The sequence below is a fragment of the Lagenorhynchus albirostris genome, chromosome 15 (assembly GCF_949774975.1).
Source record: "Lagenorhynchus albirostris chromosome 15, mLagAlb1.1, whole genome shotgun sequence".
Lineage (NCBI taxonomy): Eukaryota > Metazoa > Chordata > Mammalia > Artiodactyla > Delphinidae > Lagenorhynchus > Lagenorhynchus albirostris.
The window spans coordinates 62,172,623-62,186,816 of record NC_083109.1 but is presented as its reverse complement, the minus strand read 5'-3'; the positions used below and the strand labels follow the sequence as shown (position 1 = coordinate 62,186,816).

Sequence of the window (14,194 nt, the reverse complement as noted above, 5' to 3'; positions counted from 1 at the left end):
GAATTGTTCACTTTTCCACAGTTAAATTTATGTGGTGTGAATTTCACCTAAAAGGGAAAAAAAAGAGAAAAAGAGAATGGATTAGGCGGGTAGAAAAGTGATGAAGATGGTGCTCCGGGCAGAAGGAACAGTGTGTGCAAAGCTTGAGGGGGAAACTGCTTTGCACATTGAGAGAACTCTGCTCTCTCGTGTCAGACATGATCTCAGCTCAGGGAAGGAATCAGCTAGGAGTCCTCCTGCCCATAACCAACCAGGGCACAGTTAGCTTCCCACGCTTGGAGCCGGTGTGTTTCCGATGGGAATGTCCCAGGCCGGAGGTCTCCTGGCAGCGCCCAGTGTGGATCCGCCCCGGCAGCTGCCCAGCCTTTCCCTGGAGCCCGCTCCCTCTCCTGGGGACCTGGGAGGACAGGCCTCAGGACAGGCATCTGACCCTATAAATCTCTCGTCCTCTGGATGTAGGTTTCCCAAGGCTGCTGGGAAAGACTGCCTGTCTCCCTGTAGCGGATAGATGGAGATAGCCCGTCCGTCTGTCCATCTCAAAATCACTCCTTAAAATAGTACAGGCTCTGGGCCAGCCCCAGCGGGTTCTCTCTCTGCTTGTGTGCTGATCACAGGGTGCTGGTTCCTGCATGTCTTGCCTCTCTGCCCCTTCCTGAATCCGTTTTGAACTGGTTTCCTAGTTTGCTCTGGTCCTCAGCAGACTTCTCCCTCCAGGTGGAAGGTGGAGGCACAGGCATCCACATTCCCTCGATTCCAGTCCAAGGAGCTGGGTGTTGTACCAGCACAGGGTACCTCCCTCCACAAATTTCTTGTGATGCTGACCTCTGTCTCTCTCCAGAGTGTACTGGGGAGATGAAAGTTTTACTGTTTTTATCTTGGAAGGAAATGCCGCCAGCGCATGGTTGTGGGTTATCTGAGGAAGACAGAACAAAGCCGTGGGCTGGAAGCAAGGCCTCGGGGATCATGCACCTCAGTTTGAGTCCCCGCCTGCCACTTCCTAGCCGTGTGACCGTGTTCATTATCTAGGGCTGCCGTACAAATGGCTGCAAACTTGGTGGCTTCAAACAACAGGAGTTTGTTCCCTCATAGTTCTGGATGCCAGAGGTCTGAAATCAAGGTGTCATCAGGGTTGGTTCCTTCCAGAGGCCCTGAGGGAGAATCCAGTCCAGGCCCTTCTCCTCTTCTGGCTTCAGGCGGCTGCCAGGTCCTCGGCATCCTCACCTTGAAGCTGCATCCCTCCAACCTGCCTCCTCCTTCACGTGGCTTCTCCCTCTGCCTCTAATTCCCCTCTCCTTTCTCTTATAAATAAGGACACTGGTCATTGATTTAGGTCCCATCCTAAATCCAAGATGATCTCATCTGGAGATCCCTAATTAATTACATCTGTAAGACCCCTCTTCTAGATAAGGTCACCTTCTGAGTTTCCGAGTGGACATTTCTTTGGGGGCCACAGGTCAGCCCACTGCAGTGACCTCGGGCAAGTCGCCTCACTCCACCATACTGCCCTCATCTGTAAAGTGGCCGTGGTGCCAGTGCCCAGCTCAGGGGTTGCTGTGAGGGTGGAATGGGTCACCTTGCACAGAAGGAGCTCAGGGGGCCCCGCGGCACAGTGCCTACTCTGGAGGTGGGCGCTGCTGGGGACGCTGCAGGCAGGCAGCTGTTTCTTTCCTCTCTTTCCTAAGTTTCATGGTCATAATGGGCTCCTTGAGAGCAATAAAGACTATTTTTACATTACCCATTTTTGGTGAGATGCGGGTACGGTCATACATACTCATAGCATAAACACGAGCGGGACAGAAGGAGATGGAGTTGAAGGGAAGTCTCCCTCCTGTGCTGGTTCTCAGTCCCTCAGACCCTCTCCTCAGGGACAACCATCGTTGGGGTGTCGAGTAGCTTCACGATATATCCAACATATACAAGTATTTGAAGGTGTGTGTGTGTGTGTGTGTGTGTGTGTGTGTGTACACCTTAGGTATATATATGTGTGTGTGTGAACGTATATCCCTCTTTTTAAAACATAAAAGGTGTAATGCTATGTCACCTAGTCTTTTATTTTTTAGCTTACTATGTCTTGGAGATTGTTCTGCGTCAGTCCATGACGATCTGCCTGGTTCTTTTCAGTGGCTGCCCAATGTGCTGCTGTGTGGCCCTACCAGATTTTTTTTTTAATGTCTTCTATTTCTTTCTTTATTTTTGGCTGTGTTGGGTCTCCGTTGCTGCGCACGGGCTTTCTCTAGTTGCAGCGAGCAGGGGCTACTCTTCGTTGCAGTGTGCGGGCTTTTCATTGCGGTGGCTTCTCTTGTTGTGGAGCACGGGCTCTAGGCATGCAGGCTTCAGTAGTTGTGGCACGCGGGCTGTAGAGCGCAGGTTCAGTAGCTGTGGAGCATGGGCTTAGTTGCTCCGTGGCATGTGGGATCTTCCTGGACCAGGGCTCCAACCTGTGTCCCCTGCATTGGCAGGCAGATTCTTAACCACTGCGCCACCAGGGAAGTCCCCAGATTTTTTTTCTCTAAGTTAATTTTTAGTTTATATTGGAATATAGTTGATTTACAAAGTTATGTTAGTTTCAGGTGTACAGCAAAGTGATTCAATTATACATATGCATATATCCATTCGTTTTCAGATTCTTTTCCCATTTAGGTTATTACAGAGTATTGAATAGAGGTCCCTGTGCTGTACAGTAGGTCCTTGTTGTTTATCTATTTTATATATAGTAGTGTGTATATGTTAATCCCAGTCACCCAATTTATCCCCCCCACCCATGCCCTACCAGATTTTAAATACCAAAATGTATTTTGCTAGTCTGCAGTTGATAGACTGGTTGAATGGTTTCTTTCCGGTCCTTTGCTTTCGCTGATATTCTTGCAGTGACCAACTTAAACGTCTGTCCTTGGGCACACGTGTGGGAGTTTCCGATGTGGCTCTCTTGAGGTTTGTGGAGCAGCCCACGAGTCGTAGCAGGAGGCAGGGATGTAGGCCTGATCGGAATCAGCACAGCTGGACCGGAAGACGGGACTTCGTGGTCATGGAGAGTCCTGATGCCAAAGGAGGGGCTGCCTCTTTCCTGTGGCCCTTCTCCCTGCGAGGGCTGCCCCTGGCCCTCGGCTCAGAGGTCAGGCTTGCCTGAGGGGAGCCTCTCCAGACCCCCTGAACGTGGCCCCTGCGGGCAGCTGTGGCCCTTGCTACCAGCTCAAGGTGGAAAAAATGAGAGTCAGAAAGAAGAATGAAATAGCCTTTTGGCTCTTCTGCCTTTTGTCCTGAGGATTGGGCTCAGCCAGGCCACCAGAATGTCCATCTGTTATCTGAGGGGATAGAGGGCAGGTTGTTTGGAGATGGGCATAGGGTTCATGGAGCTTGCACAGTCATCTCATTCATCTGACCCTGGAGTGGACCAGATCTTCTTTATGTGATGTAAATCTGCCTCCCTCTCCCAGATATGGTCATGACTATCCTCTCTGGTCCCCAGTGATGCATAGGCATGGGCTATTCCAGTCCCATCCATCCTCCCATCCTTCCTTCCTTCCTTCCTTCCTTCCATCCATCCATCCATCCATCCATCCATCCATCCATCCATCCATCCATCCATCCTCCCATCCTCCCATCCTTCCATCTAACGAATATAATTGAGCACCTGCTATATGCCAGGTACTTGCGATACAGTGTTAAACAAAACAGACAAGCCCCCCTCTTCCCCAGTAAAGCTTGCTTTTCAGCACAGCGAGATAGACAAACACAAGAGGTCACCGCAGATGGCTCTAAGTGATGTGAAGGAAATAAACAGGTTAATTGCCTGAGTGCCCTGAGGCAACTGCCTGCATCCCTGTGGACAGAGACTTAGAAAAGGCCTCTGGGAGAGTGGAAGCCCTCAAGATGATGGGAAGGCATCACCCATGGCAAAAATTGGGGAGAGAGTGTTCCAGGCAAAGGCCCTGGAAGGGAAGAGTGTGTTCTCTGTGAGGAGCAGGTGGCTGTTTAGGAGCTGAGCAGGGGTAAGGAGAGAAAGGTGCCAGTGAGGCAGCTGGGTGGGGACACATCAGGCCAGACTTTGTAGGCCATGGTGGGGAGACTGGGGGCCACTGGGACTAGCCAGCTGGTTTTGACCAGGCCATGGCTGATCTGACTCTTTTTTTTTTTTTTTTTTTTTGCGGTACACGGGCCTCTCACTGTTGTGGCCTCTCCCGTTGCGGAGCGCAGGCTCCAGACGCGCAGTCTCAGTGGCCATGGCTCACGGGCCCAGCCGCTCCGCGACATATGGTATCTTCCCAGACCAGGTCACGAACCCATGTCCCCTGCATCGGCAGGCGGACTCTCAACCACCGCGCCACCAGGAAAGCCCCTGATCTGACTCTTTTAAGAAGATTTTTCTACTATAATGCAATAGCACCTCACACCTGTCAGGATGGCTGTTATCAAAAACCAGACAGTAGTTAAGTGTTGATGTGGGTGTGGAGAAACTGGAATGTTGGTGCATTGCTGGTGGGAAAGTAAACTGGTGCAACCACTACGGAAAACAGTATGGTGACTCCTTGAAAAGTTCAACAGAATTGGCACATAATCCAGCCATTCTGCTTCTGAGCATACACCCCAAAGACGTGAAAGCAGGGAGACCAACAGATATGTGTACACCCGTGGTCATCGCAACACTATTCACAGTAGCCAAGAGATGGAAGCAACCCAGGTGTCCATCAACAGATGAATAGATAAACAAAATGGGGTGTATCCATACAATGGACATTTTGACATGTGCTGCAACATGGATGAACCTTGAGGAAACGATGCTAAATGAAATAAGCCAAACACAGACAAATTCTGTGCGATTCCACTTACATGAGACACTTGGAGTAGTCAAACATCGTAAAGACAGAAAGTAGAATGGTGGCTGCCGGGGGCTGGAGGGAGGAGGCACTGAGGAGTTACTATTTAATGGGGATGGAGTTTGTTTGGGAAAATGAAAAAGGTGGACGGTGGTGATGCCTGCACAACAATGTGAACATGCTTCGTGCTGCTGAACTGGACACTTTAAAATGGTCTCCATGGTACATTTTATGTATGTTTTACCAAAATTTTAAAAGTTTATAAGAGAAAAAAGAAGACCCCTCCGGCTGCCCTGTGAGAACGGCAGGGGCGTGGGCAGAAGCAGGGAGATGGGAGGGGAGGATCTGGGCCTGAAGTGATGGTTCTCAGACCAGGTGTGGCAGCGGTGATGGGATGGGTCTACGCTGATTCATGGGAAGCAGAGCCTTCCATCCCCGAGGCCACTTCATGCCCTGGTTTCCTTCTTGTCACCTTAGACCTTAGGTGGTAAGGCTGCTTCTCTGGCCTGGGAAAGAGGCCTCACTCCTTCCCTGGACTGGTCCCTGCTGGTCTCTCCAAGCTGCCTTGTCTCCCAACGCCTTCCCTAATCCAGCAGAAGCCTTGGCCGCTAGGGATCCCCGTTCCATTTCCTGTGCCCTGTCCTGTATTTGGAACAGCAGAAAGTGCCCAGACTCTGATGCATGATGCTTCAACCCCCAGGTTGGTCCCTGAAGTGGCTGCGTGACTTTGGGTTACCTGACCTCAGTTTCCTTAAACTTAAAAGGGTTAGGATCAAAGACCACACAGGGAAAGTGCCAGAAAAGTGTATCTGGCCCATAATAGGTGTTCAATAAGTAGTAGGTGTTGGGTTCAAATCCTGCCTCATCCACTTACTGGCTGTGTAACTGTGGGCAAGTTTTAAAATGTCTCTGTGCCTCAGTTTATTAATCTGTGAAATGGGGATAAAATTGGTCTGTCTCATAGGATGTACGGGGGTTGAATGAGTTAATACAGGCAAATGATTGAAATAATGCATGACACAGAGAAGGTGCTAAGTAGTAGATACTATTATGTAGTATTTTCAGGGTCTAGCATGGGGAAGAATACCTGGTAGATGCCCTAAAAGCATTTGTTGAATGAATGAATGAGTGACTCAGTTTCTTGTGTGTATATTGAACTTCCCCATCAAGAAACTCATGTCTTCCAGGTTTGGGGTTGGCTTTTTTCAGTGCTCACCAAGCTACACCTTCTCTGTGTCAGGGACTTAGGGTTCAGGGGCTGGGGATCCAGAAACTGAGGGAAGCGGGGTCCAGAACTGGATACTTCTGCCTATGAGCGGTTCATGGTTCTGTGGGGGCAGAGACACAAACAAAGAGAAAAAAAACCAGCCTGGGACAGGGCGCTCGGGCAGCACAGGGGCTGTGGCAGTGGAGACATCTGTCTTGGGGATGGGCAGGAGCCAGCGACAGTTCCAGGATTTCTGTCTGGGAGGGTCTTAGAGGCAGCAGTCAGGTTTTTTGATGGAGGCTGGGGGCTTTTCTTAGGGCTTCTTCTCTCTAACAAGGTTGACTATTTGTGATAGCCTAGGAGCGTTGACGGAGATTTACAGCCAAGCCTCCCCCTGGCTCCATTACTGTGTGGAAGGCTTCTTAGAAGAGGTGTCATCTTTGAGACGGAGGGAAATGGGCAGGAAAGGAGAAGAGAAAGGCCTGCTAGGCAGCAGGAGTAGCCTGAACAAAGGCACAGAGTGCGTTTGGGGGTTGATCCGGGTGGGGTTGCTGGGGAATTAACAGTGATGGACATAGAAGTACCAAGGCTGGGGAGGCAGGCAGGCAGGGCCGCTCACGGGAGGCCTCGGATGCCCCTTCTGGGCCTCATCTGAGGACACTGGGGGCCGTGGACAGCTTTTCAAAACTGCTTTATTAAGATAAAACTTGCATACCAAAAATCCTCCCAAGATAAGTGTAAAATTCAGTGATATTCAATAAATTGAGTTATGTAAGCATCACCGCAATCCAGCTGACAAACCCCAAAATGATCCTTCATGCCTGTTTGCAGTCACCCCAGCCCAGCCCCTGGCAACCACTAATCTACCTTCCCTCTTTTATGCATTTACCTATTCTGCGCATTTCTTATAGGTGGAATCACACAATATGTAGCCCTCTGTGTCTGACTTTTCCTTAGCATCATGTTTTTGAGGGTCATCCATGTAGCCTGTATCGGTACTGCATTGTTTCTATGACTGAATAATGTTCCATTGTATAAATTGACCACATTTTATTTATCCATCCACCAGCAGATGGACATTTGGGTTGTTTCTACTTTTTAGCTATTATGATAACGCTGCTGTGAACATTTGTGTGCAAGTCTTGTAGAGACACATGTTTCTGTTCTCTTGGGTAGATTCCTAGGAGCGGAATAGCTGGGTCATATGATGAATTTATGTTTAACATTTTAAGAAACTTCCAAAGTGGAAGAGGGTTAAGAGGCAGAGGGATCAGGCAGTTCAGCGTGTCAGAAAGATTACTCTGAGAAGGGGTTTGGAGGGGGATGTCACAAGATCCCGGGAGATCTTTGATCATAAGAGGCTGAGGGTTGTGATGGTGGGAATGGAGCAGGGAATGGAGTTAAGAAATGCCTGCCACTTCACCATTGCCCGGCAGAGGATGTGATGCTCTGCTTTCTCAGTTATGGTTAACTGGCTGATGACTAAGGTGTTTAACCTTCCCCATGTCCCTCATAGGGGATCTTGACTCCACCCGCTAAGGCCACTTTAAGAGCAGTAGGTGATCAGTAATGTCTGCTTAATCACGTTTAACCTCACGATGCCCTGTGCACCCACCAGGGTTCTCTGGTGGTTAGCGACAGAGACCTTATCTAGAAAAGGAATTTCTGGAGGAGTATTGGGGAGCTCACAGATGGGGTGGGAAGAGTGGGGAGCCAGCCTCAGAAAATGTTAGAAAACGGGGCTGTTTGGGCTCTGGGGGCAGGAAGTGAGGCCCCCTCAGGGCCTCCGTTGTGCTTCTCCATCCTTGATCCAGCTCGGAGTTTGAGCTCAGAGATTCTGATTGCCATAGCCTAGGAAACGTTGTTGCCTCTTGGCTGGGGTAGCTTGTGCGTCAGTCCCACCAAGACTGTACATGATGGCGGGTTGGGGGGGTGGGGGGGCAGGGAACATGGATCCTTAAGGACCATAGGATGCTCTTCTCGGAAGAAGAGGAAATGGATACTGGATATTCAAACCAAAAATGTCCACTACCCCATATTCCAGATAAAAAAAACTGAACCATGGAGAGGTTAAGAATATTTGCCCAAAGTCATAGAGGTGGGAAGTGGCCAAGTTGGAATGCCAGTCTGTCTGGATCCAAAGTCAGTGTTCTGTCTGTGACCTAATCTGGGCAGAGTGGGTCTCCTGGGACCCTCCAGAGCTAGTGGGGCAGGGATTCTCACTGCCTCTTGAACGCGTCAGTCTCCGGTATCTTTCTGGGGCTGCCTCCAGGACTTCAGGGGGTCGGGAAAAGTATCTAAAAGAGCCCTGCTGCCCTCTTGGCTTTGGTCTTATCCCCTATGGCCTGGGCAATGAGCCCAGCTGGCCCCTTGTCGCCCCCAGGGGGGCCAGCATGTAGGAGCTTAAATGGGAGGCCTGGGAGGCACCATATCCAGGCGCTCAGCTCAGAGCAAATTCTAACTCATGGCTCTTTTTTTCTTTCTGTTCTCAGATCGAGAGGACCAGTCCATTCTCTGCACGTAAGTGGAGCTGCTTTTTCTTTTATTTTTCTAGAGTCAAGATCCAACCTATTAAAGAAAAAGGTCCATGAGAACAGGGCTCTTTGATGTGTTTGCTGTTCCATGCACCCCTAAACTGCCAGAGGTACCTGGTGCCGTCTTGTTCTGCGCCACCCCCTTTTAAAAACCAGCATTTATTGAGCACTTACTGTGTGCCAGGTCCTGAACTAAATATTTTACAGACAGAATTGCTTCTAATTCCATAACAGCTCTGTGAAGGTAGATGCCATTTCCGTTGGTGAGGAAGTCTTGGCTTGTGTTAAACAATGTGTTAAACAATCGCCCTCAAATTTCACAATTAGTAACCACATTGTGCCATATTTGGTGGCTGGTGTCATTATTTCTTTGAAGACCTGGATGCATAGTCAGAAGATACTAACTCAATTTAGAATCATTCAGAGGGTTTTCAGTGTTCAGGAAAATCTCTCCTGTGGTGGGCAGAATACAGGTATCCCTTGGAGAATTTGTGGACTTAGTTCAGACCACTGCAAAGAAGTGAATATCACAGTAAAGCGAGTCAGGCAGATTTTTTGGTTTCCTAGTACATATAAAAGTTATGTTTACACTATACTGTAGTCTATTAAGTGTTCAATAGCGTTATATCTAAATAAACAACTGTACACACCTTAATTAAAACATACCCGTTGTTAAAAAATCTTAACTATCATCTGAGCCTTCGGGGAGTTGCAATCTTTTTGCAGTAGTGACATCAGAGATCACTGATCACAGATCACCATGACAAATAGAATAGTAATGAAAAAGTTTGAAATATTACGAGAATTACCAAAACATGACACAGAGACATGAAGTGAACAAATGCTGTTGGAAAAATGCTTGACACAGTGTTGCCAAAAATCTTTAATTTGTAAAAAAACACACTATCTGCAAATTGCAATAAAACAAAGTGCAGTACAAGTGCCTGTGATGGTCCCGCCAAGGTCTCCACCTCCTAATCACCAGAACCTGTGAATGTGTCAGGTGACATGGCAAAGGGGAATGAAGGTTGCCATGGCATTACAGTTGCTAATCAGCTGACCTTAGAATAGGGAAGGGATCGTAGATTATCCAGGTGGGCCTAGTGTAATCACAAGGTCCTTACAAGTAGAAGAGGGAGGCGGGGGAGGAGTCAGAGGGAGATGCAGTGTGAGAAGGACTTCACCCACCATTGCTGGCTTTGAAGATGGAGGAAGCCCAGGATGAGAACAGCTTCTAGAAGCTGGAAAAGGCAAGGAAACGGGCTCTCCCCTAGTGCTTCCAGAAAGAAACACAACCCTGCTGAAATCTTGGTTTTAGCCCAGTACAATCCATGTCAGACTTCTGCCCTCCAGAACTGTAATATAATCAGTTTGTGTTGTTTTAAGTCGCTACGTTTGTATAATTTGTTACAGCAGCAATGGGAAACTAATACACCCTCCTTCCTTCTTCACCTCTACACCCACTCCTGTCTCACTCACTATTCAACAGATTGAATGGGTCTGTCCCACTGGTGAGTACTTGGCGTATAGGAATGAACCAAAAATAAATGACTTCTCAAGAGGGAAGACAGACACTAGAACAATAATTACACACTTCCCTTTGGTACTGCTTGAATTTACTGTTTGGTCCTGTGAAGGTACTACCTTTTCAGGAACTAAAAAAAAATACATACACATTTTAAAAATCACTTAAAGAAATGTGTAATTACAAACTGAAAATTATGAAGAATGAGACATGTAAGGAACTAGGAGAATGTGTAAATCAGAGAAGTTCTAACTGGGGAGAACACTAAAGGTTTCCCAAAGAAGTGATGCAGAGATGATGAAGAAAAGAGAGGAATAGTTTACAGCATATGCAAAGACCCTGAGGTCAGATAGAGCGTGTTCTATCGGAGAAACTGAGAGATCAGTTTGGCCAGAGTGTGTCTCCCAACAAAAGCCCTCTGTCTGAGAAGAGGCATTACAGGACATTTAGGACTGTGGTTGCAAACTCAAAGGCCAATCAAAGTCAACCAAGTACTGTTAATGTGTGAAAAGTCCTGGGTGTAGCACAGTAGGGAATGGTGGGGAGTGTGGTGAACTGGAGAAAATGGCCCATCTGAGGTAGGGAGCTGCTACCCATCTCCTGTCTACTGTTGCCAGGGGAGAATGCAGGTCCAATGTTGCCAGACTTTTCTACATTTCAGTAGAAGCTGGAAATCTAGGTTTTTATGTGAAATATCAAATTTTTAAACATTGGCACCTAATTTACATGAACACATATACACAGATCTCCAGCCAAATAAAGTCCATTTGTGGGCTGGCTTTGCCAATGGGCCACCTGTTTACAACCTCTGTCCCAGAACTTTGGGCAAGGAAGGGTCCTCAGAGATAACTGAGACTGCACTTCCTGCCCCCACGCCACACACACACCTGGTCAGTTACAAGCGTTGCAGGAAATTTTCATAGAGCATTAAAATCGGGAATGATTCATATTATTTAATATGAAAGTGGATTCAAGTTGATCTCTGTAATAATATCTCCCTTTCATTCACTTGTATTCCAAATATTGCTTTGAGGGGGTGGGGCGGCGGTAGGGTGATAATTATGGTGGAAAATTGGGTCAATAGCACACAGACAGGCTGGTTATGGCCAGCGTGAGTTGTATGTGTCAGGGGTGGTCATGCCTGTTGGCGCTGGGGTCTCATACTGTGCACGTAGCTTAGAGAAACCAACCACGCCCTTCGGGAGGAAAACTAGCACTGGCGGATCTAGTGCAGGTGAGGTCACCACCATCCACCCAATGGATGTGTTCCAGAGTGAGGGTGAGAATAGACATGGGACTCTGTCGATCCCTCCACTGGCCCCTCCACACACTGATGGTGTGAGCATCTCGCCTTGCCGAGCCCATTCTCTCCCCTGCATTGTCCGTATTGCACACTCGGAATCCCTGCATCTAGTTGGCATTTATACACAGAGGCTGCTTCAGAGGGGCGTTACATACCAAGTCACAGATGCATTGCTTTGAGGATGTTTTAAGGGATTTTTCTATTTTACCTTTCTGTGGTTGATTGTGTTGACTTACAGGCTGTTGGTCCCCAGCCTCCATATCAAATGTGACTCCACTTCTCTGCTGGTCTCATTAGAATCTAGGGTCATCCATGGAAGGGACTGTCCACCGAGTTATGTCATTGAAAGCCTCCTTAGAGTGGGGGTTACAAGCCAGACCACCCGGGTTTCGATCCTGGCTCTGCCTCTCACTAGCTTGTAGGTTCAGGTACAAATTTAACCTCTCCAGGGCTCCGTGTTCTCACTATAAAGTGGGGAAGTAAGAATGATGATAATGGTACTTAATGGTACTTAATAGGGTTGTTGTGAGTGTTACATATATATGTGTATGTATATGAATATGTATATCTATATATACAGACACACATACTCATATATATGACTACTATGTATATATCTAAGAACCAAGCAAGCCCTGTAAGCTAGATATTCATATGTCATGACTAACACGTGTGTCCTGGCAGAGCAGAGAACCCACTGCTCAAGTCCAGTTACCTCATTTTTATAGAGGAGGAAATCAGAGAGGTCATGAGATTTGCCCAGAGGCACACAGCGAGTTTTTGTCAATAGTGAGACTTGGACCTAAATTTCTTGAGGCCGTTGGAGGGCCCAACCCTCATCCGCTGGCCTTCACTGATGAGCCAGCCACAGCCCCACCATCCCCTGCCCCACCACAGACTGTGGCATCAGGGGGTGAGGAATGGCTGGCATCTTTCGTATTTAGCGCATCTATCTGGAGGAAAAGAGCTGCAGCCTGTCCGCCCTGGCTCAACCACTCGGGGTATGAGCTGAGACCCGAGTGATGAGAGGAAGCAAGCCCCGAGGAGGACTTGGGGGAGGAGTTTCGGGTGGGGAACCGCAAGGGCAAAGGTCCTAAGGTGGGAACCACTTGTGTTTTGAGGGTCGGAGACGGTCTGAGTGGGTGGGGCGCAGGGAGGGAGGAGAAGGGTAGGAGGATGTGGTCGGGGACATGGTCATGCAGGGCCTTGCAGGCTGGGGCAAGCGTATGGACAAGAGGTTAGAGCAGATCTTTCTGATCATTCAAGGAGGCCAGAGTGCCGCTTGGGGATAAGCACTGATGCCCTAGGGTCTGGGGGACTGGGACTCAGTGGCAGGAGATGCTGTTGTCAGGCGACTCTCCCGTTCAGGGGAGACAACTCAGGCCAACAGGTGCCTCTGTCACTCTCCCTGGGGCCAGTGCTGACTCTTGGAAAACTGCAGGCTTCCCAGGGGTTTGCCTTGGTTGCCTCACCCACGGCCTGCCTTCGCTCCCAACCAGGCTTCCTACTTTGACCCCACCTGCCCTCATCCCTTCCACCCTGTTTCTGAAGAAGAGGGAGAAACACTTTCTGGCAGAGGCCTGCAGGATTTTTAAAGGTGTTTTTGATAACACAGTGCAGTGTTGAAGGGGCGCAGATGCCTCAGGAGAGTGGCCGCTGTGCTTAGCTGGCGAGGCTGTGGAGTCACAGATCTAGGTTTGCTTTCCCGCTGTGCTGCACGCCAGCAATTTGTCCTTAGGCAGGTTGGTTAAGCCTCCCAGCCTCAGTCTCCTCATCTGTAGAATGGGGGTATCAGTTGTGCCCACCTCCCAGGGTTGTTGAGAGAATTGAAGGAGCCGTGTAGGGGGGAGCTGAGCACGATGTTGGCACAGTGCAGGTGCCCGTGATTGGCAGCTGGGGTTCTGATGCAGCGCCGTGGTTAGTATCAACCAGAGTTCTGCTGAGCCCTGCTTGCTTGACCATGAACTGCGTAAAACCACCTCAGATACGTCCAGTGTGGGCTCTGTTAGACCTCTCTCCACAAACGTGGCTGCACGTCAGTTCTTGGGCCATTAGTTCAAGAGACGGATGGCCTGGCTTCACCCCCAGCAGCTCTTGACTCAGTGGATCTGGGGTAGAGCTGGGGAAACCTGTGTTTTTATCTAGTGTCTTGGGCGACTGTGAAGCTGCGGGGCTTGGAAACACTTGTCAAGGGTCGTCTACACAGGGGACGCTGAAGGGGTGGCTGTGTCTGAGCTGTGCACTCCCGTCTGCTCTGGGTGGGGGTCTAGAGGGGGTTGTCTGGGAGCTGAACCTCCACCAGCAGAGGGAGGGAGCTGGGGTGCTACAGCCCACTGGGAGCTCAGAAGGGCGGGAAGCGTGACTCAGGGAGGACTGGAGGGTCCTGGAGATTCTGACGCACACTTTGCAGTGAGGGCGTCTGGCTCATCCTCCAGTTTGCTGACCCATCGGTGCAGGCCTTGTGGTAGGAAGACTTCTCAGGTTACCTGGTGGATGCAGGGGTTAATGAGGGGGCCCCAGTCTTGGCTCCCGGGGAGCCTGGGCTGGGAGTGAGCCCACCCAGAGATTGGGGTCCTCAGACCGTTAGCTGACTCTCCTGGCTGAGGAAGTAAAGTGATAGTGGGGCATTTGGGTCCCTTTCACTCCTAAGTGATGCTGTGACAACACTTGGAGGCACTGAGCAAGGCGACACGAGGACATTTTGGCTCCAGACAGACCAGGTTTTCATTTTGGGGGTGGCTTGTGTGCTAGACGGAAAAGAACAGAGTCCTGGTCTCAGCTCTGTCATATTCTCATGACATGATCTACAGA

The 14,194-nt window shown here is 49.3% G+C and overlaps 1 protein-coding gene across 6 annotated transcripts in view; it reads left to right on the top strand.

The window, feature by feature from the left end:
• Positions 1-14,194, top strand: part of MYH11 (myosin heavy chain 11) — a 127,741-nt gene that overhangs the window by 42,225 nt on the left and 71,322 nt on the right. For all 6 annotated transcript variants that reach the window (XM_060122539.1, XM_060122538.1, XM_060122543.1 and 3 more), the window contains exon 4: positions 8,514-8,541. In XM_060122539.1, coding sequence (XP_059978522.1) covers positions 8,514-8,541 — 28 coding nt within the window. The remainder of the gene's footprint in view (positions 1-8,513; positions 8,542-14,194) is intronic.